The sequence below is a fragment of the Podarcis cretensis genome, assembly GCF_951804945.1.
Source record: "Podarcis cretensis genome assembly, chromosome: 16".
Taxonomy (NCBI): domain Eukaryota; kingdom Metazoa; phylum Chordata; class Lepidosauria; order Squamata; family Lacertidae; genus Podarcis; species Podarcis cretensis.
This window is the reverse complement of record NC_137186.1, coordinates 38147086-38173907: the sequence shown is the minus strand read 5'-3', so window position 1 is coordinate 38173907 and position 26822 is coordinate 38147086. Positions and strand designations below refer to the sequence as shown.

Sequence of the window (26822 nt, the reverse complement as noted above, 5' to 3'; positions counted from 1 at the left end):
TGTCCTACACCACCACAACTGTCCCATGCGTAAGCTGGCCAGTCAGCTAGCACCTCTCATTGCCAACTCCCATTTCCCCCCTTTAACAATGTGTGCCATGCAGTGAAGATTGCACTCTTGCTCTCTCTCTCTCACACACAGTGTGCTTTTGTTGCTCCCCTTTTGGAGAAGCCACTCTGTGCAAAGCTCAGGGCTCTCCCCTTTCATGCAAGAGCCTGATCGACAGGCCACCCATCGTGTGCTTGTGTGTGTGTGTGTTGCATTCGCTCTTGACCTTTTGATCAGGGACACAGATACCCAGAGGGAGAATCTCTTAAGTGCCTTACTGTGCACACCTCAATGGGCATTCTCTTCCTGTGCCCAGAGCATGAGCCCCCACCCTCATTTCCTTTCCTCATTTTATATTTGCATTGATGGCCCTTTCTCTACACTTCTTTGTTTCTGTGCGTGCACACACACACACACACCTTTTTCTTATGTTTCCATTATGGAATCCCTCTTAGCCAAGGATTCATCTCTGTGAGTGTGTAGTAAATAGTACCGTGTATCCTAATCTGGATTAAAAGGGGCTGGATTATCACAACAAGAGCTGTGTAAAAAATGTTTTAGAAAGAATTTATTGAATTCAGCTTAAGTTTATTTTTCTAGCCAAAGGCCACGACAGACTTGTAGCAATAGTATTATGAAAATAATACAGAACATTCACCCATAATATGAGCCACCATCCAGGCTGCTAGAAAGAGAAGTAAAATCCATCTTGATTTTAGATTCACCACAACTTGTAGTGATTTCATCACACTCATTTTTCCTGATTTCTTTCCAAGCCAGTGCACTGAGGGCCACTTTGTGTGTTATGAATTTATTACAGTGGTTTCTCGGTTTAAGAATAGTCTGGTTTAAGAACGATTCGGTTTACAAACTCCGCAAAACCAAAAATAGTATCCCGGTTTGAGAACTTTACCTTGGTCTAAGAATGGAATCCGAATGGTGGAAAGGCACCAGCGGTGGGAGGCCTCATCAGGGAAAGCGCACCTCGGTTTAAGAATGGTTTTGGTTTAAGAATGGACTTCCAGAATGAATTAAGTTTGTAAGCTGAGGTACCACTGCTTGCTTATGTGAATGAAGGTTTTCAGCAAGCAATCTCTTGGGACTCTATGATGTCTTCCACCTGAAGTTGACTGCAAATACGAAGTCTATTTACATAAGACACCTTGTAGCAGCATCACTTGGAAACACAGCTCAGTAAAGGCATTTCTTAAGGAAACTGGTGAGAGTTTGGTCAGATAACTAGTTCAAAGAAATATAAAGAATATGTTTTGATCGTGCCTGAAAGATTGGGGAGGTGGGGGAACAGACTTGTTTATGAAGTTATTGGGAGGAAGCTACTGTTCACCTTACTTTACTGTATGAGCCACAGGTACACATTTTCTCTTTCTTTTAAAAACTTTTGTTTAAAAAACCCCAGCACCACCCACAAGGCTCTCTTTGAAATAAGTACATGCCAACCCATCCCCCTGAATTTCAGAGAATTTTATCCCCCCCCCCCAATAAAGCAACAGAAAAGCTTTTTGGGAAATGGGAAGAGGATTTTGGTCCAGCCTTAAAATCACAGGCTTCCCTGTGGTTAACACCAGACTTTGAGGAGCTGCTGGTTTAGAGTCTTTCCAGGCCAGGAGGTCTGAATGACATGCCAGGACAGAGCCAGTAGCTTCATAAGAGCAGCTAGAATCCAGTTTGGGGCTTCACTTGACCCCTGCTGAGTTGGTCACTGTAGTACCACCTCTGGCCACCTGCAGGAGTGGCACTGCAACATACCCAAAGGCTGACCAGCAGCTCCTTTGTTGAAAGTGTAGGTGTAAAGCTGCTTAAAAAACCCCAATATTATGAACTTTCACAATTCTGATCTGATTTTACCGACTGCCAAAAACATTGCCTAAAACAACGATGAGGAACCTCAAGCCCAGGGCTGGATGTGGCCTTCTAGTCCTCTCTATCAGGCCCTCAAAGCTGTCCCCAGACTATGTGGAAGGATGGGCAGTTTTCAGTTGAATTTTGGGATGAACTTTAGAAGTCCTTAATGGTGACAGCAGCTCATTCATGGAAGCGATTACCTTGTTGAGTGCTCTCCCTCACTGGAACTAGCTACCTGGAGGAAGGGGTTGCTGTCCCTCCCTAGAGGTCTCAGGCAGAAGCCATGTGTTGGGGGTGTCCTGGATTCCCTGCACTGAGCAGGGAGCCAGACTAGGTGGCTTTCAAAGTGCCCCACATCACGTTCCACTGCCTGATCCCATGAAGCAGGAAGTTCAGTTCTCAGTGCTTGCTGTGTCAGAGAAATACAGACCTTTTTCCTGCAAAGAGGGTTATTTAATCTTGGGGGTCTTTCTCCACCTAGATCACACCCCAGCAGGCACATCCCAGTGCTTAGGGTCTGTCCTGTCCTGAGTTTGACTACATGGGATGGAAGATGGGGGAGCCAGGAGTATTTGCCCTCCACAGCAAAGTGGTTGATTGGCTCTTTTAAACAAATGTGCAGCCTGTTGATGAGTGCACTTAAGTTTGGGAACCAAGAGTCTAAAACCCCTGCAAGATGTCTTAAAACCAAATGGCAATGTCTGATGACACGAGAATGACCCCACCACCCACCCACCTCCTCCCCATGCAGGCCTATTATAAGATTCTGTAGGTTTGGGTTATGACATGGGGTTGTAAAAGATCAGACTCCCTCTTCCCTCTCTCTTAAAAAACAAAACAAAAAACTGGCAATGGTCTCTCCCCCCCCCTTTTTTTTTTTTTACAATAGCCTATGTGAGGCTTTGAGATCCTGCCAGGGTCGATTGTCTAGGGAAGAGTTCCTGCTGGGAAGACTGTGATTTATATCAGCTCACTTGTCAAGGGGCTGAAAGGAGGGGCCCTTTTGCTATTCTGATCAAATGGGGAGGCTTGAAAGCTTGAAAAGCCACCCACTGCCATAAACTTGGTTGGATCGCTGAGCCTTGATCAGGCACATTGAGTCCTTTGTTGCAGAGATAGTGCTTTTTGAGTCTCTGTTTTGATGTCCTTTCCCATCCTTGGTGGCACAGAGGAAGGGGGTGGGTGGGCAGTGTACAGGGAAAGACCAACCCCTAAAAGAAGTAGTTGAGGAAGGGCTCCTGTTTAGTAGTAAAGCACCCACCTTTCATGCGCAAGGTCTGAGGCTTGGCCTCTGGGAAACGCTCCTGCCTGAAAACTCAGAAAGCCTCTGAGAGTCAGTGTAGACAATAATGAACTGAATGGACCTACACTCTGACTTAGAAGACGGCATCCCATGACCCTTGCAAGCATGAGGCTTGCAGGCAAAGATCTGGCTGGATTTACAGCCAAGTACCTCCTGCTTGCTGTTGTGCCCGAGAAAAATATGCTCCAAACAGGAGCAAGGGCATCAGGGCATCACTAGATCTGCTGGACTGCATGTTTGGAAATTTATATGTTGTTTTTGTGACGGGACGCAGGTGGCGCTGTGGGTTAAAGCCTCAGAGCCTAGGACTTGCCGATCGAAAGGTCGGCGGTTCGAATCCCTGCGGCGGGGTGCGCTCCCGCTGCTCGGTCCCAGCGCCTGCCAACCTAGCAGTTCGAAAGCACCTCCGGGTGCAAGTAGATAAATAGGGACCGCTTACCAGCAGGAAGGTAAACGGCGTTTCCGTGTGCGGCTCTGGCTCGCCAGAGCAGCGATGTCACGCTGGCCACGTGACCCGGAAGTGTCTCCGGACAGCGCTGGCCCCTGGCCTCTTAAGTGAGATGGGCGCACAACCCCAGAGTCTGTCAAGACTGGCCTGTACGGGCAGGGGTACCTTTACCTTTACCTTTTTATGTTGTTTTTGCAAGCCCATTAGTGGGGGGGGGCATCATTTGTTCCCTTTCTTCATTCTTTGCATTTGACATTTTCATTTGCAAAGTATGTCTCTTTCCCCCCCTCTCCCTCCCCCTCCTCATCCCCATCTGATCTCACGGATGGCAATAATCCTGTATTGTTACGGTGGTGACCCTCCCCAGATGGGGATGAATTGTGGAGAGCTGCCGGGGTGGGTGTGGGTGTGTTTCAAATCTATCTATTACTGCCCCCAGCAATCTAACCAGTAAAGCTGGTTTACAAATGTGCAGAAAATCCGATGTTGGCTTTTCTCTTGCGGGCATTAGTGGGCAGCCTGATGGACATTATGGTCCCCTAATTCTTATCCAGGCTGTATTTACTGTGGCTAGTTAGTGCAGATGGAGAGGAGGATTTATTCCCATGATTATTATTTACAAGGTTTTTAAATTGGGGGCAAAGCCATGTTTACAGCAAACTTCTCTAACCTTCTCAAACCCTCTATCTCTCACAGCCCTCTCCAACCCTTTGCAAACCCCCTAACCCTCCCCAACTCTCTCCTTAACCTATCCAACCCCCCTCCTGCCCTTTGCCACCCTCTGCTTTGTGGGGAACTAAATATATGAATCCCTTTGAACCCATGTGTGTGGGTGAACAACAAAAATAAATGGCTGAGTTCCTGGATTCAAAATGCAGGGCTAGCACACAGAGAGCCCCAGTAGCAGGGTATTAAACTCACAAGAATAAGCAGCATAGTATAGCTTTAGGAATATAGGTTGTTAGACCTTTCTTATCCCGTTCAACCATGCACAGCAGCTTACCTCTTTCCGCCTCTCTTGCAGACCACACACTGTTAAGTAAGTTTAAAATGCTTTACTTACAGATTCATGGTTTTAGTCATTGCATTGTTCCATGCAGCAGCAAAGATAACACAAGGAAAATACTCTAGGGTGGAAAGTACAGCATATAATTCCAAATAAGTGCTGAAAACTTGGGAGCAAGCTCACATATATCTGTCTTGTTACATGCTAGAGAGAGAGAGAGAGAGAGAGAGAAAGGCTTTACTTCCTCTCCAGAGCAGAGAGGGTGTGACCTAGCTGAGTCTATCTAGCAGTACAACTCTGTGGTCCTTTACCCTTTCATGCACTAACTAGCCCTGTGCTTGCTAGTTGTATTTGACTTCAATCTCCCACATGCATGGTGAACATGGCCAAGTCAGTTGGGATGAAAATTTGCACACATGCAGGATTGACCATATCTGTAGCATGCATGCCTACTATACATGATACGTGCTATACACATGCAGAATGCATGCAACACACACACACACACACACACACACACACACAGCACACACACATACCCTAAAGGGTCACAATAATCCTTTCTGGTTGTTCTTACCTGTCCTGGATCTGATAGTAGAAACATAAAAATGGAGAAGGGAAGTAGAGTTGCTGGTAGCATGACTGGCTGTTCAGCCATTTCTGATAGAGGATTAGACAAATTCATGGATAAGGATATCAACAGCTACTAGTCACAATGGCTATGTCTTCCATCCACTGCCAGAAGCAATGTGCCTGTGAATGCTATTTGCTGGGAATCACAAGAAGGGAGAGTGAGGTTGCCCTCAAGTCCTGCTTGCTGACTTCCTATTGGCATCTGGTTGACCACTGTGAGAAAAGGATGCTGGACTAAAAGCCACCAATAGTCTAACCTCCACAATTTAGTCTATTCTACTTTTAAAGCAGTTGCTGACCATCACTGCCTCCTGTGGGAGCAAATTCTGGAGTGAATTTTCTGTGTGAAGAAGTACTTCCTTTTCTATGCCCTGCATCTTCTAACGTTCAGCTTCATTGAATGCCCCCAACTTCTGGAATTATGAGAGAGAGAAAAAAAACTTTCTTCTCATCAATTTTCTCAAATACAGAGAAATGCATGGCAACTCTGTATGTGTGGAGAAAGGTGGCAAACCTGTGTTGCCACTTTACTACTATGTATTGCTTGCAGGGGTCCAATTTTGAAAATGTTTCTACAGAGAGCAAGATAGAAGGAGAGAGAAGCCACCCCACCCCCCAAATTCCTCAGCAAAGGTCAAAAAGATAATGGGATTCAGAAGTGTTCTAGCCTATCCTTCTCCTGGTGTACTAGCTTTTTATATACAGGTATATTCATGTCGGTGTTGGAGGGGACAGAATTCCATCCTTTAATTCCTCACCAGTAGTCTATGTACAGACAAAAGTTGACTTTTGCATCTGTTGGCCTTCCAGGTTCCTCTTCTCTTCTCTTCTGGAGAAGCAAAGATCAAGGGGTCCTCAAACATCCCAAGGGCTGTCTTGTGGAGGAAGATTTCTTCTCTGTTATTCTGCCAGGCAGGAAAAAGAAGCAGTGGGCAGAGATTGCAGGGAAGCAGGTTTTAGCTAACCATTAAAATAGAGGTGCTAAGTGGAAGAGCTGTTGCAATGTGGCAATGATAACTGGTTTTGATGGTTATTAAGCTGATGGAGATTGCCAACGTCCAATGCCAACACTGGGATGTGGGTGGCGCTGTGGGTTAAACCACAGAGCCTAGGACTTGCTGATCAGAAGGTCGGCAGTTTGAATCCCCGTGACGGGGTGAGCTCCCGTTGCTCAGTCCCAGCTCCTGCCAACCTAGCAGTTCGAAAGCACGTCAAAGTGCAAGTAGATAAATAGGTACCGCTCCAGCGGGAAGGTAAACAGCATTTCTGTGCACTGCTCTGGTTCACCAGAAGCGGCTTAGTCATGCTGGCCACATGACCCGGAAGCTGTACGCCGGCTCCCTCGGCCAATAAAGCGAGATGAGCGCCGCAACCCCAGAGTCATCCGCGACTGGACCTAATGGTCAGGGGTCCCTTTACCTTTACTTTAATGCCAATGTCACCTCTTGTTTAGCCCCTCCCTCTGACTGGTCAAAATCCCTGATGTGGCTTTGCCCACCTCCTTCCTTCCTTCCTCTCTCTCTCTCTCTCTCTCTCTCTTGCTCTCCCCCCTCCTACACAGTTTGCTCCTTCTTTATTTTCCTCATCCTCTTGCTTCTGTGGCTACCAAACCATCCCACATCCTGCCATAGCCACCGGTCCCATAACAATGGAGGAGCAGACACATTGTGCATAGACGGTTCAATCCCTGACCTCTCTAGTTAGGGTTGGGATTGTTCACTGGCTAAAACTCTAGAGTATTGATAATGCTGAGTTAAATGTTAATGTGGCCCTTATTTCTTATGACCATAAATACCTGTGTGTGTGTGTGTGTGAACAAGGAGTGTTTTTATTAGAAGCTTTTTTAAAAAAACCAAAAACCAAAAAAAACCTTCTTTTCGTTGGGTGGGGACGGGAGAAGAGATAAACTGAAGCTCAGTCCACCAGTGTGGAGGGTGGGAAGGTCACAGAGAAAGAATGAAGCTTGTGCCATTGGTGCAGAGCATCCAAGGATGAACCACCATTCCCTTCTCCTCCCTCTCAGATGTTTCAGTCACCCAAGCCACCACCTGTCTTTGTACTTTCAGGGTAAGAAAAGGGATCAAGAAAAGGGAGCTCAGGGGGTGGGGGCAAATTGGGGGCAAAGAGAGAGAGAGCGCGCACTGATAAATCATCAGGAAACTGTAATCACTAGGAGAGTATTTGGGATCATTATTCAACAGCCTTTCGACAGAAATGAACCAGGCAATGACAAGAGTGGCTTCCTCTAATTATTTTCCCCACACTCGATTCTCTCACCCTCCCACTGCCGCCCTTTCAAGTATCAAATAAACAATTTCTCTTCTTTCAATTTAGAGCTAACCATCTCTGGGCATGGCTTCTGAGCATCCCTGTCAAGTTTATTTGGGGAGGGGTGTTCCACCCAAGGGAACCTCCTTTTCCTCCCCCCCTTCTGACTTACTTTTAAAAAGTGGTTGCTTATCTACAAGGAAAACACCCTCCAAAATGGTAGGAACGTCCATCAGAATGCAGGCAGGGCACAATTCGGGCCCACATTGCCAACTTCAGCAGGGATGGGAAACCAGGACTGGGCTGCCATATTTGCATATGGCTTCAATATTGTCTCTTAGTTCTCTTTTCTCCATGCTAAACACACATATTCCTTTAACCTTTCCTGAGAGCCCTGGTCTCTGTTCTTATGTTTTCAAACCTACAAGGCACCCCATGACCTTTCAGGTATCATTAATGTCTGAAAATGCTCTTGCAAAAAGTGTTGCAACTGTGTCGAAATCTGGACTTTTGATGTATACTGTGGCTGACATTGGATCCATGTTTTTGTGGTGCACGAGAGAATGTGAATTGGCCCTTGGAATGAATTTGAACAGCAGCCAATCAAGACTTCTTTACAATCGCCAGACCCATATATATATATAATCTCTGCCCTGCATTCCCTGATAGCCACCCCCTTCATATTCTGATGGGCAACATCTGCGGTAAGCACTATCTAGGTCAGCCAACTACACGTCTGACCAGATGTTAGGTAACATATTGCTTCGTCTCTTTGGAGTGAAAAGGTTGCAGAGGCCTAAAGGATGCTAGGAGCTCTTTTGGGAGGCAGCCAAATGAGACAGAGGATTGGGAAGCTGCTGAAATAAAGTGCTCTTTGGGCCATGACACCAAATGAGCCCAAAAGGAACTGTCAGATAGTAGATTTATTGCTCAGATAAGCCCTGGTGTCCAGCCCACTTCGGCTGCGCAGCTCTGCTGGACTTCAAAGGCCACATTCCAAAGTCTCTGAGCAAAAAAAAACGCAGAGTTTACGCAGCAGCAAGAGAAAGCTGCAAAAACTTCTTCAGAGCTTTCTTCAGTGTGCTAAAATAAAGTCCACTCAGGATATTAGCAGCTAGAAGCAGTTTATTTACAGCAGACTATCCATTATCTATCACAGCGAACAGCATCGTGAAAACACGTCCTCTCTCCTCAAAAGCGAAAGTAGAGAAAAAGAACAAAGACTGGAGACTCTCGGACATGACGTAGAATCTCCCCCCTCCCAACAGTGGGCAGTGCGTACACTCTGAGCTGTTTTAACCCTGTAAGCTCAGGTTATCCTCACAGGAACTGCTACTCCTGGTATAGCTGCAGGCCTCAGCCAAAGAGGTGGTGGAGGAAAATTCACTTTCCTTGTGGATGAGATCTTCTGAAATGCAGTGCTTTAAAAAAAGGTGGGGGAATTGATATTGCACTTAGAGGGTTCCTCTTCAGAGTCCTAATCATCCATGCTTTCCTCCAGGATATTCCATTTCATACATGGGAGAGTCAAGGGGGTCTTCCTTGAATGTCAACCATGCTTCTCCTATAGCAGGACAGGCCAACTTTTCATACCAAGTGGGCTGCAGGAGTACTTCAACATGGAACCTGCGAGCAGCACACTGCCTTGTTGTGAGGTGGGGAAATCATAGAATTGTAGAGTTGGAAGGCACCCCGAAGATCATCTAGTTCAACCCCCTGCAATGCAGGAATCTCCACTAACACATCCACGATTGATGACCATCGAACCTCTGTTTGAATGCCTCCAATGAAGGAGAGTCCACAACCTCCCGAGGGAGACTGTTCCAATGTCAAACAGCTCTTACTATCATAAAGCTATTCCTGATGTTTGGTCAGAATCTCCTTTCTTGTAACTTGAAGCCATTGGTTCAAGTCCTACCCTCCAGGAGCAGGAGAAAACAAGCTTACTCCATCTTCTGTGTGACAGCCCTTCAGCTATTTGAAGATGGCTATCATCGTTTCCTCTTCTCCAGGCTAAACATACGCAGTTCCTTCAGCTGTTCCTCAAAAGACTTGGTTTCCAGACTCTTGATCATCTTGGTTGCCCTCCTCTGCACACGTTCCAGCTTGTCAGCATCCTTATTAAATTGTGGTGCCCAGAATTGGACACAGTATTCCAGGTGTGGTCTGACCAAGGCAGAATACAGTGCCCTTAACAAACTACAGCTCCCAAAATTCTTTGGGAAAAGCCATGTCTGTTTAAAGTGAAATGACAGTGCTTTAAATGTATGATGTGGATGTGACCACAATCCTATTGCTAGTTCAATCAGCTTTCATAGATGGTGTGGGGCATCAGCTTGATCATTGCCTCAGGCAACAAAATGTCTTGGACAGACCCTGCTTACTGAAGGTAAGAAGATCTTGGTCTGATCAGGGCCTGGATGGGAGACAACCTGGGGACAATTGAGCTCCATGGTGGAAGCAAGGTGTGAATATAGCAACAGCAATGGTAACAACAACAAAAACCTGAGTTTTGGGCAACTGCCTGTTCCTGAGCACTTAAGGTAGCAATTTGCCCTATTCTACCAATCTTGCTGCCGTGAGCTGGCCTTGAATATGTCTCCACTCCTGTCTTAACAGTCTGCATTAACCTAGCCTGGCTTCTTGAGGCTGCGAAATGTGATTTTCAAGAGGAGTGTATTAAGGGAAGTGCTGGGAACAAAGCAGCAGGGTATTTATCCAGCTCTTCAATCCTTAATGGGCTAATGCAATGTTTGCTTTTTCTGTGCCCTGTTAAGGGAAAAAAGACAGTAAAAAATAAATAGGAATAAATAAATAAAAAGCTTGTGTCAAAACATTAGGGCTAATCAAGAGAACTGTTGAGGAGGCACTGTTAGAGATGTTGGTAGCTCCCTCTTGTTCAGAATGCTCTTATTTATTTATTTGCTAAAAAAAGGCCTAGTGGAGTATGTAAGAATACAGAGGAGTGGGGAAGAGATGAATTGGTTTTAAGCAGGGAAGGTACCAGAGGTAGTCATGGCTAGGCCACCTGGCAACACCCATCACAGCCTTGCAAGCGCCCTTCCTGAGCAACGACAGGTGTGAGAAAATGAAGCAGTTATTCCTTTTGGCAATAGCCTCCTGGCAGGGGTGCTACTGCCATTTACCTGTGGGTGGAAGGGCACAGTGGGCATACCGGTGGAAGCACCCCCATCGTTCTACCTGGACACTGCGCTGAGGACCTTCTGGTGGTTCCCTCACTGCGAGAAGCCAAGTTACAGGGAACCAGGCAGAGGGCCTTCTCAGTAGTAGCACCCGCCCTGTGGAACACCCTCCCACCAGATGTCAAAGAGAAGAACAACTACCAGACTTTTAGAAGACATCTGAAGGCAGCCTTGTTTAGGGAAGCTCTTAACGTTTGATGCATTACTGTATTTTAATATTTTGTTGGAAGCCACCCAGAGTGGCTGGGGAAGCCCAGCCAGATGGGCGGGGTATAAATAAATTATTATTATTATTATTATTATTATTATTATTATTATTATTATTATTATTATTTATTAGCTCTGCTGGTGCCAACACGCCTGCAAAGAGGCACCCCTGCCTCTGGGCAATTGTGCAGATTAGGCCCAGAGAGAGATGGATAAGCAAAGGGGCAACAGAGCTTTGGAAGCAAGTTAGCTTGGCAACCCACACTCTCCCAAAAAACCCCTCCCCTTTCCCCTGACAGGTGGACTTGAACCTGATTGACAGGAGGACTTGAACTGCATAGAATGATCCTGCTGAAATCAGGTCTTGCAGTCATCTTCTTTACCTGCCCTGCACCTGATGCCATATGGCAGGGTAGGCGAACTGGGCTTGGGGAAAATGACATCTCAAGTCCATTCATGTTCCCCATGCCTAGTCTACACTAACTGGCAGCAGTTGACCAGAATTTTCACAATACCTGGATATACTTGGGGTTTAACCTGGCACTGTAGTGCAGGCGAGCTTTTGCCCTGTAGGTGTTTCTAAACCACAACTCCCAACTCCCAGCAAATGTAGGCAATGAGCAGGGATAAAAGGAGTTATAGTTCAGCAACATTATTTGGAGGACCAAAGGTCGTCCACGTCTGACCTACATGCAAAAACAATACACTGTCCCTGAAAGAAGAGTTCCATAGTCAAGACACCACCAAAAAGGTTCTGTATGTGGCACCCAGTAGCCAGCCCCCTTGTCTCAGTTGTGGGACGGGGGTGTCAGGAGCTCCTCCTACACTCGAGTAGGACCTTGGCAGAGACACATACCCTACTGGCATGTTCCCTCCCTCCTCGTTGATCGTTCAGGAGCTTCAAAAGCTTTCTTCTGCCCGAACATCACAGCGACCGATGCCAACAGAAATCGGCACACTTAGGGATCCGCATAGTGTTCGCAGCTTGCATAACAGACCTCAGCAACTCAGCATTTTGGCTAATCTATTTTATTTACATATAAACACACACGGAGCACTGCAACATGGCTCCCTCTCTCTCTAGCATCAGATAGCAAAGAGGAAAGAACAAAGGACAATAGTCCCACTTCACGGGACACAGTAACACAAACATCCTGTCTCCGTCACTTCCCACTCTGTGGAGTCAAAACATATGCCGTCATGTGAAAGACAAAAATCCCATGACTGCAATCACAGAGCAGGAATTCTAACAGGGGGCACCCACATGCATGTCCTTGATGATTATCTGAATGTCCAGGCAGATTTGTATTTACATTATAAATAATCATGATGTTGGTGGTAGTTCAGATTCAGAATTCCTGAGCTGTAACTATCAGCCTCTCAAATTGGCTAGAATAACAAAACCTTTGGATTGACCAAGGCCTCATAGAAATAATAGAAGCTTGACCTTTTGCCCTTGACTAGTCAACAGAGCAGTACTTTCACCCCACTGTATAACCTCTTTTTTATATAAAAAACTAATCAGCAAAATGCCACACACATTTAAAATGTGACCTTGCATTTCTGAAGCATATGTGTTTAAATCTGAAACTTTAGTCCTTTAAAAAGGGGGGGGGGGAGAACCCAACCTCTTTGAACTTTCCTTTATTTGCTCTGTTCCACAGATGTGGTTAAATTGCTCCATTCTCTTCTCCTCCATTACACAAACTCTGAGCCAGATCTCAATCCAAGCCTGGAAACATATTGGTTTAATCTTGATATTGATTAAGCGAGGGTTGGGTGTTTGGGTTTTTTCTTTCATTTTAGAAAAGTGTTTCAAGATGCTTACATAGGCAATGTCAGAAATGGCTGGAAAATAATGTGGGAAAGTGTGTGTGTGTGTGTGTGTGTGTGTGTGTGTGTGTGTGTGTGTGTTAGGGATCCGAGCACATTTTTTTTAAAAAAAGGTTAGATGGTTGAATTTTAAGCAGCCTTGCCAATTAGTTCACCAGTGTAAGACCTGGCATGGTCAGGTTTCTGTGGTTTAAAGGCAGGCTTGGTGTTGCCACAGAAGGGCTTGTTGGGAGTCTTGTCCCTTGCCTGCAGATTTCTTGACCATTTTCAGCTTTCAGCTTTGCAAAGCAAGCCTCTAGCCCAAGGATAGCCAACATTTTTCTCTCTGTATGTTTTGAACTCCAGTTCCCATCAGCCCTAGCCAGCATGGCCAGTGGCCAGGAATGATGGGAGTTGTAGGTTATAAGATCTGGAGGGCACAAGGTATTTTATTTGAGGAAATAAGAGAAGCCATGTTAGAAGGCTTGACTAAATTGCTCAATGAGAAGCAAACAGGAAGTTTTTATTTACACTGAGTCAGACCATTGGTCCACCTAGTCCAGTATTGTCTACCACTGAGCCTCTTGGGCTTGCCAATCGTAAAGCCAGCAGTTCGAATCCCCGTGACGGGGTGAGCTCCCCTTGCTTTTTGCTTTGTTTCAGCTCCTGCCAACCTAGCAGTTTGAAAGCATACCAGTGTGAGTAGATAAATAGGCACTGCTGCGGTGGGAAGGTAAACGGCATTTCCGTGTGCTCTGGCTTCTGTCATGGTGTCCTGTTGTGCCAGAAGCAGTTTAATCATGCTGGCCACATGACCCGGAAAGCTGTCTGCAGACAAACACTGGCTCCCTCGACCTGAATGTGGAAATTGACCCCATAATCGAATTGGACTGGACTTAACCATCCACGGGTCGTTTACCTTTACTTTTGCCTTTACTCTGACTGGCAATGGCTTTCAGACAGGAGCTCTTTGAAGTTCTTCCTGGAGACACCAGAGACTGAGCCAGTGGAGGCTGGTGCCCATTGGGACTGGCAGGTCAGAAGGCCGATCAACAGACGGTGGAGGCAGAGTCAATAATAGACAGAACCAACGACTTCTAGTTGGCCTCTTTCCTGATGAGTTCTGTAAAGGCAACAGCGAGATGAAAGAGGAGGAGAATAACAGCTAGTGCCACAGGCAGACAGGCTAATGGACCAGTCTCCACTGGTTTGAATCTGGGACCTTTTTGCATGCTAGGCAGATGTTCTACCACAGATGCCCCGCCACTGAGCTGTGGTCCAGTACTGCCTACCATTGTTCTGGCCATCAAAGGCATGTAAATTGTAACAATCTAGAACAAACAAACACAAACACGCACACCGGCAGTAGTGCGTTCCAGGACAGCCGGAACCAGTATGATCAAAGCAAAACCACTGTCATTGATGAAAACCACAGATGAATGGTTTTTCAGAAATTCACATACTCTGATTGGCGTAAATATTCCAAGAAGAGATGCTGGAACAGAATTCTCTGCTGTTTGAATTCTGTTTTGTTGATGGTTTGTGTGTTTGAATGTTCATGCCTGTGATTTCCTGGGGATTTGAGGCTTGTTTGAGATAAATTTTGATATGGAAACCTGAACAGTTAGATGGGGTGGGATTGGGGGGGTGCATAAAAACTGCAAGGGACACTCAAGCAGCTCCCCCTGGTGGCCCATTGTCCAAGTGCAGAAAGTTCCTGGCTCTGAGGGGAGTCGACTGCTTACTTGCCAGCATTAAAATCGCAAGAGTGAGGCTTCAACAGCAATTGCATCTATTGGCAAATATGAGGGAGCATGTAGGCAAGCTATATTCACCCACAGCACATGGGCAGGAAGATCCAGTAATGGATTTCAGAAGCTTAAGTAAAAGTAGGTAAAGGTAAAGGACCCCTGGACACTTAAGTTCAGTCAAAGGCAACAATGGGGTTGTGGCACTCATCTCACTTTCAGGCCAAGGGAGCCAGTGTTTATCCACAAATAGCTTTCCAGGCCATGTGGCCAGCATGACTAAACTGCTTCTGCCACAACGAGACACAGTGACGGAAACCAGAGGGCACGGAAATGCCGTTTACCTTCCCACCACAGTGGTACCTATTTATCTACTTGCACTGGCGTGCTTTCGAACTGCTAGGTTGGCAGAAGTTGGGACAGAGCAATGGGAGCTCACTCCATCATGGGGATTTGAACTGCCGACCTTCCGATCAGCAAGCCCAAGAGGCTCAGTGGTTTAAACCACAGCGCCACCCGTGTCCCTAGTAGCTTAAGTGGGAGTAAGTTGGCACTTCCTCCAAATGAGAACAATAGATTGCAGTGATGAGGAAGCCTATGGCTCTCTTGACCTTGTTGGACCCCAACTCCCATCAGCTCCAGCCAGCATGACTAAAGAAGAGCAATACTGGATCTAACCAAAGGTCCATCTAATCCAGCACCCATTTCTCATAGAGGACAACCAGATGCTTCAATGGGAAGCCAGCCAGGCAAAAGCACTCAAGGAGGGCACAGCACAGGGCCATATAGGGGTATGGCTTGGGGATAAGGAGCAGAAGAGGCCTGAAAGGCTGCATTCAGTCCCTGGATTTTTTGATTTCCCACATCTGGTTTACACCGATTTGACCGTGGCTTTGTAGAGCTCCAGACAGGGATATTTATGTCAGTCTACCTGGTGGACGCGGGTGGTGCTGTGGGTTAAACCACAGAGCCTAAGACTTGCCAATCAGAAGGTTGGCAGTTCTAATCGCCGTGACGGGGTGAGCTCCCGCTGCTCGGTCCCTGCTCCTGCCAACCTAGCAGTTCGAAAGCACGTCAAAGTGCAAGTAGATAAATAGGTACCGCTCCAGTGGGAAGGTAAACGGCATTTCCGTGCACTGCTCTGGTTCACTAGAAGCAGCTTAGTCATGCTGGCCACATGACCCAGAAGCTGTACGCCGGCTCCCTCGGCCAATAAAGCGAGATGAGTGCTGCAACCCCAGAGTCGGCCACGCCGGCTCCCTCAGCCAATAAAGCGAGATGAGTGCTGCAACCCCAGTCGGCCACGCCGGCTCCCTTGGCCAATAAAGCGAGATGAGTGCCGCAACCCCAGAGTTGGCCACGACTGGACCTAATGGTCAGGGGTCCCTTTACCTTACTTTACCTGGTGATGCCAGAGATTGAAACAGGGATCTTCTGCACACAAAACATACCCTCCTGGAAGATAAGGCTACCAGTGGCTACTAGCTTTGCCCCCGCAGTCGGTGGTCTTGATGCTTCTAAATACCAGCTGCTGGAAAGCACAGGAGGAGAGAGAGTTCTTGTGCTTGATTCCTGCTTTCAGGCTTCCCATAGGCATCTCGTTGAACCAATATGAGAACAGGATAACTGCCTTAATGAGCCACAGGCCTGATCCTGCTGGCTCATCCTATGTTATTATGCCCCGTCACTGAGCTGTAGCTCTCTGGAGGGAGAAGATCCAGGATGGAAGTCTGGATGACTTCAAAGGGCTTTCATGAACCATCAAGGCACCCTGCAAGAACTGTGTGTGGCAGTTCCTTTCGCAATCTCCCAAATGGTTAAAAAAAGCAAGCTGAAAGATTTCCCAAGCCAGTGTTTCCCTTTACCTGCATTGCTGCAGCCACAGTAAATGGGAACAGACGCTTTAGCTCTGAGCATCTCTGCTTTCAATTCAGCCTGAGCAGGCGTGCTACGAAATGAGATCACCGTTGGCAGGAACAATGGGAGGGGAGAAACCTTCTACAAAGGATCATGTTTGAAAACACAAAATAAATGACTACCTTCTGTTCAGTAATCAGAAAAAGAATATCTTGGGATTTTTTATTTTTATTTTGCTAAGTTCCAAGAAAGAAAATTAGGTCGTTCCACATCTAAGGCCATTGTTTGCATTGAAATTGTGCTTAGGTTTCACCCAGATCTGATGTTCTTGGTATTCCAGATCGTACCCCCTGTGATGATGGCTGTGATGTGAAGTTCCATGATTCTGTCTCTGACAGTGGTGCTTGGTGCCCATTGAGGCTTCTGGGGGCAGAATTCAGGGAGCCCCAATAACAAGTGGAGCTGGAGCCAATGAAAAGCAAAGCCAACTTGTAACAGATTTTTCCCCATCCTCCTTCTCCTTGCTGAGTTCTACAAGAGCAAGACTAAGGAGGAGGAGGAAGCTGTCACCCCCAGGACTGGCTGTAAGTACAGAAGCAAACAGATGGGGACTTGGTGAGGGCAAACTGAGGTTGACCACATGCCCTAACAAAGCAGATCAGTGGGTGGAGCCAAAATGTGGATCTTAAGAGGTGTGGAAAGACCATAGCTCGGTGGTAGAACATCTGTTCTGCATGCAGAAGACCTCTGGTTCAATCCCTGGTATCTCCAGGTGGGGCTGGGAATATCCCCTGCCTGAAAACCTGGAAAGCCACTGCCAGTCAGTGTAGATCAGGAGTGGCCAACTCCCAAGAGACTGCGATCTACTCACAGTGTTAAAAACTGGCAGTGATCTGCCCCCTTTTTTGGGGTTCAGGTCAAAGTTGTTGAGTTTTTCTTAGGAAGGAAAGCCCTGTTTTTGGGGGTGCAGGGCAAAAATGTCAAGCTTTTTTAGGGGAGGCAAAATTGTTGAGCTTCTTTGGGGAGCCAGTGATCTACCAGTAGATCACGATCTACCTGTTGGACGTGCCTGGTGCAGATGATATGGAGGTAGATGAGCCAAGGGTCTGACTTGGTATGTGGAAGCTTCCTATGTATGTCCCTTTGTGTTGCAAAATTGGAAGGCTAACTCCACTCCCATCCTCATAATAGTTCAGAACAATGAAATAAGGTCAGCTTTGCTTAAAAATGAGAACCAAGTGAAATTTCCCCCATTCTTTCTAGGGAAGGATCACTTCAGCGGCCCCTTAATTTCCCCCCTCCACTTTTGCAGTATTGTTTTTGAGGTGGAGCAATTAGACTAGTGCAAAGTATTTAAGATGTGGCCACACCATCAATTTGTACCAAGGAATTATGATTCCAGCAAAGAGGTTAGGGGGTAGATGCAAGAAGCCCCTTGACTTGACCTGTCGTGAGGGTCAACAGTGCACCAAGTGCTAGAAAAGCAACTTATTTCATTCAGCTGCATGTTAGTAATTCTCGTATCTGATAGATCCAGATAGATGATTATTTTTAAGCATTGGACAGGATGCAAAACAACCTTCAGCCTTTCCTTTCTTAGGCTGTGATGAAGTGCAATGTTAGCAGCAGAGGAGGGGAAAACAGTTCTGAAGAATCTATCCTCTGCCCCCCCCCCCCCCCGGTAACCTGGTTTTAATTATTCCCTTTTTATGAGCTCAGTTCCAAAGTCAGACATCAATCGGGAGGCCCCCTCTTCTGAAGTTTTCCTGTTCTGCTGGGTGCTTGGAAGAAAGAAGGCGGGCGGGGGGAGAAATGACTCTTCTGTATGTTAATCAGGAGTTGGTAATGGAAACCAGCCCAGAGATGTTGACTTAGTCTGGTTCTTTGCCAAGAGAAAGGTGAAAGTTCAGGCATCAGCTCAGGTTGCCAAGGCTTGTTCTGAGGGGTGGAACAGGGGTGGCAGAGTCTGGGCGGTGGGGGGAATGCCTGTTAATAGTTTCTCATTAAGAGCTGCTGTTTCAACTACAATGTTTCAACTACAATTCTTTTGGGTTTCAAAAGAATTCTTTTGGGTTTCAACTACAAAACATTTTTGTTGTTGTTGTTGTTGTTGTTGTTGTTGTTGTTGTTAAATGTGATACCAAAGAGAATGACAGGTTTACCAGTAAATAAAAGGACTGCAATTAATAATTGGCAGAATTGGCAGACTGGGAGGCACAAACGGCCATTCAATAGCATCCCAGATACTTGGCCCAGTGGGTGCAACTTGTGGCTTTGATGCTCAGCCACAAACATGGTGCCACAGGGAGTTGGCCACAGGCTGGGGCACACAGGCCACTGCTGCAGATTTTACTCCAGGGTAAATGGATTCTTTCCCACCTGTTATCACTACAGTCTAGAATTTGAATAGTCTTTGCTCCTGGAAACTCCCAAGAGTGTTTTGTTAGCGGGGGAGCTCTGTTTTCATGGCCACTGATTTTAAGGCAGTGTTTGCATCTGGCAAACGGTGCCATTGTGGCAAACCACTGAGCCACAGAGGTTTAGTTCAGTGGTGTGGTGTCCTGGGGGAGGGGGGGGTACTATTTCAGTATCAGGGTCCCGGTTTCCAACTTCCTAGAGCTGCTCAATGAGTATTAAGCAGGAGGTGTTTAGCCATTGTATGCTCCCAAGCTAAGCATTTAGGAATACTGAAAACACACATTATGTGCAACTTCTGTTAGGTACAATGAAACTTCATGAAAAACACAACTTGAGTCACTCAGCAAGAAGATACTAAAAAGGTAAAGGGACCCTTGACCATTAGGTCCAGTCGCAGACAACTCTGGGGATGCAGCACTCATCTCGCTTCACTGGCCAAGGGAGCCAGCATACAGCTTCCGGGTCCTGTGGCCAGCATGATTAAGCCGCTTCTGGCGAACCAGAGCAGTGCACAGAAACGCCGTTTACCTTCCCACTGGAGAGGTACCTATTTATCTACTTGCACTTTGACAAGCAGTTCGAAAGAAGATACTAGAACGCTCCAAACCACTTGCTGATATATGTGCAGAGAAAATAGAAACTCTACCTCAAAGTCAACAAATTGAGATCTGTATTGATTGTTGAAATGCATCCCTAATTATCATTACTGTATAATTAGAAGATGATTGTATAATCTTAGAAAGTTGTATATTCTTAGAAGGGGTGCGGCAGTGCATCTTGGCTTATGTGACACTCAAAGGGGATGAGAAAAAAATGTGGAGGAGAAGGTCTATCAATGGCTAGCCCAAACTGCTAAATAGGACTGCTATCTTAAAGGCAGGGTGAATTCCAGTTGGCAGGGATGAACAGCAGGCAGAGTGTTGGCTCCCATGCTCTCGTTGTTGTCTTTCCAGAGGTTGACTTTTCTGCAAAGCAGGATGTTGGATTTAGGGTGCATCCTTTGTTCTCAAAAAAAGATGGTGTTCCTATTTAGGAGAGCTGAGTTTTTATAAGGTTGGATTTGCCTAGTCCAGGGATCAGCAAACCTTTTCAGCAGGGGGCCAGTCCACTGTCCCTCAGACCATGTGGGGGGCCAGACTATATTTTGAACGGGGAAAAATTAAACAAATTCCTATGCCCCACAAATAACCCAGAGATGCATTTTAAAAGCACACATTCAACTCATGTAAAAACACGCTGATTCCCGGGCCGTCCGTGCCCCGGGTTTAGAAGGCGATTGGGCCGGATCCGGCCCCGGGGCCTTGGTTTCCCTACCCATGGCCTAGTAGTCAGTCCCCTTAAGCTAGCTGCAGCTCTGAAACAGTAGCTTTATTATGACACCCACAACTCTAAGTTAGTAGCTGCAGTACCTCCTTCTGGCCAGCAGCACTGGTGACACCCAAGCGCAGTGGACAGTGCAACAGCAGCAGCAGCAGCTGCCTCTTGTGACCAGCTGCAAAAATGCCACAGAAAAGGAGGGCACAAAAGCCTGTTTTTCAATTCTCTGCCTGGAGATCCTTAGAGACGTGGAGCTTTTTGCTGGAAGCACCTTCAAGTATAGCTGGTGTTGGTGTTTCCATGATGGCAATGGCAGGGTCATGGTCCTTGCTTCTGATTAAAATGGGTTCTATTTTTATACTGCCTCTGAGCTATTAATTCAGTAGAGCAATCCATTAATGGTGGTGGCCCTAATTGAAAGGGGGAGAAAAATTCATTGCCATTAAGGAAAGAAAGGAGGGGGGGGTGACATTGGATCCAGGATTTGCCTTCCTCTTCTCTCCTCCCCCTCTTTAATTAGCTGGCCTAACACAAAGAAACAATGCATTAAAGGAGCAGCCTGACAGGGGAAACATCAGAACAATGCAGTCCTAATTAGGAAATGTCTGCATTATTTCTCTCCCCCACCCACCCCTATATCATAAAGGCATGATCTATTTTATTTGTATTAACTTGATGGAGCATATAAAGTAGCAGGAGACATAAACAGCAGTGGCGCTGAGCATCACTCTGACAGAGCCTCCCCTGCCCTCAACCTGCAGGTCTCCTTAATCACAGGTGACAAGCTATTGTCCTACAACCATGCAAGGCTGATGCTCAGAGGGATACATTTTTTCTGCTGGTGGTTCTCTCATTGATTCTGGAGCAGTGGTGGCTGATGATTGTTGGAACTGGTAGGGTGGACTGTAGGAAGGCCAGCTGGAGGTGGAGTCAGTGAGAGGCAGAGCCAAATAATTCCACTTTCATCCCCATCCTCCTCCCTTCATAGTTCTACAAGGACAACATGGAGACTAAGGAAGAGGAAGAAGCTGGCAGCTAGAGCCAAGCCTAGGAGTGATTGTAGGTAAGAAAGCAGGCAGGTGGGGGCTAGCTGAGAGTAGACTAAGTTTGGTGGGGCAGTATGTCATGTACGCTGATGGACCAGCCTCCACTGCCTTTATATTTGCAATAGGTCCTGGGGGTGGCAGTGGCTCTCAGCTTTGTTATTGTCACCCTTGTAGAACTTACCATTAGTTGGCCTTGTCTGCCACTGGCTCTGGTGCCGTCTACTGTGGGCCCCCTGCCTTCCACCCCGCCAGTCCCAATGTGCATCAGCCTCCACTCGGTTTTCCTTGGTATAAAGTGGCTTCTTATGTGCGCAAGCCCGCCTATAAGAGAGGAGTTTGGTGGAAGAGAAGCAGAAACTGATGAGTCCAAGGGTGGCTGACATCTGTGCCACTGGCCACAACAATCAGAAAGTTAAGGGTCTGTCTCTCAGTGTCAGGATATGTGCTTTGCATGCAGAAGGTCCTAGGTTCAATTCTTGATATCACCAGTTAAAAGGCATATGAGGTTGAAAGGCTGGGAAAGAGCTTTGCTAATGCAATGGATAAGTTAGTATTGGTCTGGGTTGACCAATGGCTCTAGTCCTTTTAACGGAGATGCCAGGGATTGGACCTGGAGTCTTCTAAAGACAAAACATGTCAGTGTCAGTGGCACAGGTGCCTGCTTGCCTTGAGCACCTCAACTCCTGTTTCCCTCCCATGCTTCAATAAGAGAAACGTCTCGTCTACCAGTAAGCTATGATTCTTCCCATAGGAAGTCCCCCCCCCCCCCAGGGATAGTGAATCTGTAGCCTTCCAGATGCTGTTGGAGCCCAACTCTCATCATCCTAGTAGGGCTTATGGGAATTGGAGTGCAGCAACATCTTCAACCTTTTCAGACCTGGAACCCACTTTTAAACCAAACATGTAATCGGAGACCCATTTTTTAACCCCTTACCATATATTTGCATTGTGTTAGTGCTGCTTTTTCAATCCACCTTGGATCAGGTCATGACCTACTAGTGGAGACCAGTGATCTAGAGGGTCACAGAGCTTCTCAGTTCAAGCTCTGGGGTCCCTTAGAGCAATCTACTCATTCAATGTGATTCTGTTGTTCAGATGCATGGGATCATATCACAGTGAAGCTTCAGCCATACCAGTGTGGACTCTCAAAAGAATTATGCAGGAAATGTGGAAGTTTAAGTGTTGAGAGTGGAGGATTGTTTCCTGTTCATTCTTCTTAAAATGCCCTTTAATGTCTAATGGTGGGAGGAGGTTGGAGTGACCACTACCATCTTAGAAAAGTATCATGGATTGATTTAACGTTCCATGACAGGCGCTGACTCTGATTTATGTATTGCAAGGAGAATTTGGCCTTTTACTCCGAATAGCCCTTTCCCCCCCCAACTCTGGATATACTCGTGCCCTTTCATCCCACTGGCCTGTCTTTCTCTTCACCTCCTGGCTAATTCTCACAAATGATGTGCAAGCTGGCTATAGACCTTGTGGGATTCTTGTGATTGAAACCTGTGAACCTCTCCTATTCTGCCGGTCGATGACCTTACAGAAGCTGCCTCCTGATGGAGGATGCCGCAAAGGTTGGTGAAGGTTATGTTGAAAACAAACAAATAAATAAATAAAGCACATTGACTCTTACAGGGCTGACATAACCACTTCTGATCTTGGTGAAGTTAATGGACACATTGAAATGTGTTAAAATAGATGGGAAGTTTGAGGCCTCTGATTTAGGTTCTTCACGCATATACACACACCTATTCTGGATTAGACTGTCCAGGGTCTGTCCTTTTTTGAAATGGATCTCTATTTGATAGGACGGAGCAAAAATGTCCTCCCTACTTTTATGCCACAAAAGGTATGTGTGCGTGTGTCTGTTTGCAGGGATTTCAAGGGTGCAGGAAGACACAGTGTTCCCATACACTCCCCAGTCTCCTCACTGCTGCTGTATGCATAATCATGAATGTCACACTACATCCCTGATATACAGTGATTCATCTCTGTAACGTATGAAATCTGATTCCGTCTTTGTCAGATGAGACCTCTTATTTCTGCTGGTACAAGTGCCCATGGAATCCTGGGCAAGGTCTGGGGAAATTCAGCCTGGAGCAAAGGTCAGCCAGTGGCAGGAAGCATGAAGCAAATAGCACAGCACTGGTTCAAGGTAGCTGGTCAAACTTGGGCATTTCAGGACCCAGGAGAGCTCTGCAAAACAGGAGGAGTTTTTCTGACAAACTGCAAAACTCAGTTGAGTCCTTATATCTATAAGATGATGAGTACCAAAATTTTACCCTTCTACTGAGGTTGTGTAGAATTTAAAGGTACCATTTGAATGCCCTCACTTATTTTGCTATCTCCAACAGGACAGGTAACTTAATGATGATGATGATGATGATGATGATGATGATGATGATGATGATTTCTCCATTCCACAAACAGGGAGCTACTGCAGAGAAGGCCCATTTTTGTGTTGCCACCCTCAAATCCCTCATGGAGGAGGCATGTCAGATGATGATTGCAGGGTCTGGGTCTGTTCATATGGAAAGAGGTGGTCCTTAAGGTACTGCACCCCTGAGCTGCTTAAGGCTTTATAGGTCAAAACCAGCACTTTGAATTGGGCCAGGAAACTAATCGGCAGCCAGGGTAGTTGGGCCAGAATTGGCATTATATGCTCAAACTGTCTTGCCCTGGTGAGCAACCTGGCCACTGAATTCTGCACCAGCTGGAGTTTCTGAATTGTCTTCAGAGGCAGCCCCATATATAAAACATTGTAGTAATCTAACCAAGGGGTTACCAGAGCATAGGCAACAAATGTTAGGCTATCCCTGTCTAGAGAGGGGTACAGCTGGGCCACCAGCCAAAACTGGTGGAAGTCACTCTGTGCCACTGCGGCCACCTGAGCCTTAAGCAGCAGTAATGGATCCAGAAGTACACCCAAAATGTGTACGCATTCCTTCAGAGGGAGCTTAACCCCATCAGGAGCAGGCAACTTCCCATCTGTCTGGTTTAGGAAACTTGGATCAATGTCTTAGCTAAAGCCTGGCCATGTTCATTATACTCTGCCTTGATTTGCCTGTTTGCAGCCTATAGATCTATGCTGCGACACTATACTGGATTCACCAATAAACCATGACCTCCAGTCATGGTCACAGTTTGATTTCTAAGTCCTTGGGGGAGATTAGGCCACTACCACTGAAGAAAAGCTCCTCTCATCAGAAATGTCACAAGGTTGGGTTACAACAAGACCTTTCAGATTCTTTGGAAACATTGGTTGGCATTCAGTGCTACTCCTACTCAGAGCAGGCTTATTGAAAGTAATGGGCACAACTAACGTAGCTCAATTAATTTTATCAGGTCTACTGTGAGTAGGAATTAACTGACTTGTACCCATTGGAACTTGCAAGTGGACTACATTTCAGAATGCCGTCATATCTCTGTAGGCACATTTAATCCCACCTTCCCACACACCCAACAAAACTATTTTGGTCACTGCATTTGGGTTACCTTTGTGTAGAGCTTATTTCAGCACAAAGGGCTCATGTGGCTTTGTCCACAGATTTCCAGCATTTGATCTGTGTCAGTAAAGGCTCCCGAAACATCGATGGATGGTGAAGCATCCCTGCAGGGGAGGGTGAAAATAGAAAATCCCCTTTATTACAGGGGTTGCAATTTTCGCTTCACGGCAGCGGGCCGGTAATAAGCACCCAACCAAGATATTAGAGTCTAGCCCAGAGGAATTTAATAAAAAGGTCTTCAGGATGCTTAGACTTCATGGCTCTGTCTGGGCCCTGCTTGATATCTCATCCGTGACCTCTGTGCAATCAGGGTTAAGTAAGGATCATGCTGTGCCTAAGCCTTTAAATGAAAAGGTCTGATTAACTGTCAAGAATATCTACTGTCAGGAACCTTTGGCTTTTTATGTGCCTGCCCTGTGTGGTAAACCACTACAACTTCAGCATCCTCAGGCTGGACATTGGGCCTCTGACAAAGGGAGAGCTATAGAATCCTTTGTGTTTCCACTGGAACCTGATGGCTAGAACTTTGGAATTTTAAATTGCAGGTGGACATGGATTCAGCAGGTGTAGAAGTATCTATACATTGTTTTGAATCCTATCCTTAGGGGTGTGTTGTTGTTGCTTTTTGTGAGGGTGGTGGTATCATGGAGGTGCTGGGTTCAGGATTCAAATTCCTGAGGATGCAGGCTTTACCATTCAGTTTCTTTTAAATAAAAATAGTAATCATAGTCCTTATGTCTGTGACGAAATGTTAGAAATTTCGTGGGCATTGTTTACTCAAATCTCAGAAGCCAATAGAGGTTGCTGATTAAGGTGTCCAATGGTTGCTGGGGACGGGTGTGTGAATTTCAGCATCCCCCAGCTCACCATGTCTGGCAAAATCAAAATATATATTCTATTCTTGTTTGATTGCTATTGCATTTTCTGGCTCTTAATGGCAGTTTGCTCATTTGGAAGGAACAAATCCTGCCACCTATCTCTCCAACATGAATTAAATATGAAGGTCCATCACCTTAAATTAACATTCTGGAGTTGTGGCACTCATTGCTATTTTCCTATCCCTGCCTCATCAGAAGAAAGTATCTCCCTTTATTGCTTTTCACTTGCTAGCATCCCACCTAGTTCCGTGCTTGTACAAAGGCAGACGGGTGCTGATGCGTTTGTGTTGCAATGCCTTGGTAGAATATTGATGAATCTGGCTGTCTTTTCAATGGTGGCAGAACTGAGAATTTGCAACCTGTAAATCATAAAATTAAGTTTTAGCAGGTTATTAAACACCTAAAATCTCCTCTTTTTAAAAAAAAAATGCAAAAAATGAGCAAAACTAAACCTGAGATGTCAAGATCCATATCTGAGCCATGACTCAGTGGTAGAGAATATGCTTTGCAAGCTGGAGGGCCAAGGTTCAATCCCTAGCATCTCCAGGTAGAGCTGAGAAAACTCTCTTCCGGGAACCCTGGAGAGCCAAGATGGACCAATCAAATGACAGCTTCCTATGTTCTGTCACTGCCATCACTGTGATGTGCTAGGAAGGTGAGAAGGAGGGATGAGGTGGCAGCAAGGTTGGCAAGGTTCAAACTCACCAGCAGGAGTGCCGCATTGGCTTTGCTGGTGTGTTTGCACTATGCTGCCCTTTGCTTCTTCCCCTCTTCCTCTGGTTTGTCACTGTGACAATGGGGATGGGGGGCCGGGGAGCAGTGCCACCCTGCCCCAACCAGTACAAGTGAGCTCTCTGGACCTCTGCAAGCTCCCAGCATTGCTAGTCTCTAATAGCAACCAGGCGACAGTCTCTACCTTGTGCTGACCTCCCTCTAGACACAAGGCTGCATAGGGTACACAGCGTGGGACAGTAAATAATCTTGAAGAGGAAAGCTGCCTGCACTCGTTCTACCAACTGGGTAAACCCTGGCAGCCAGACTGGAATACCATAGAGCAATTGAGCTGTAATTTTGGCGTTGAAGACCTTAAGGGCAGAAGGGATATGTGATGTTTGTATGTGACGCCAATAAAAGGTTTGATGATGATGATAATAGCAACCATGCTCCAAGATGCAAGACTATGATAAATCCAGTTTATTTCAGCTCAATAATAATTTGCCTGATGCTAGATTTGGGTCAGAATAAAAGATTCAGGACAGAC

At 46.3% G+C, this 26822-nt stretch overlaps 1 protein-coding gene and 2 long non-coding RNA genes across 4 annotated transcripts in view; 1 reads left to right on the top strand and 2 right to left on the bottom strand.

Annotated features, from left to right (window-relative positions):
- LOC307205126 overlaps positions 1 to 26822 on the bottom strand; it is a 449333-nt gene that overhangs the window by 140490 nt on the left and 282021 nt on the right. The gene's annotated exons all lie outside the window — the stretch shown is intronic.
- Positions 1 to 26822, top strand: part of LOC307204694 (transmembrane protein 132C-like) — a 254340-nt gene that overhangs the window by 62733 nt on the left and 164785 nt on the right. Inside the window, exon 1 of one of the 2 annotated variants that reach the window (XM_079956510.1) lies at positions 22659 to 22751. The exons of the other annotated variant lie outside the window; for it this stretch is intronic. Coding sequence (XP_079812636.1) covers positions 22709 to 22751 — 43 coding nt within the window. The 5' untranslated portion in view covers positions 22659 to 22708. Of the gene's footprint in view, positions 1 to 22658; positions 22752 to 26822 lie in introns of those variants that run through there. 2 annotated transcript variants of the gene reach the window in all.
- LOC307205154 lies at positions 13447 to 25900 on the bottom strand. The gene is made up of 3 exons (XR_013833920.1): positions 25802 to 25900; positions 24673 to 24787; positions 13447 to 13914 (listed from the first exon to the last, which is right to left on the bottom strand). It is a non-coding gene; the product is annotated as an uncharacterized lncRNA (long non-coding RNA).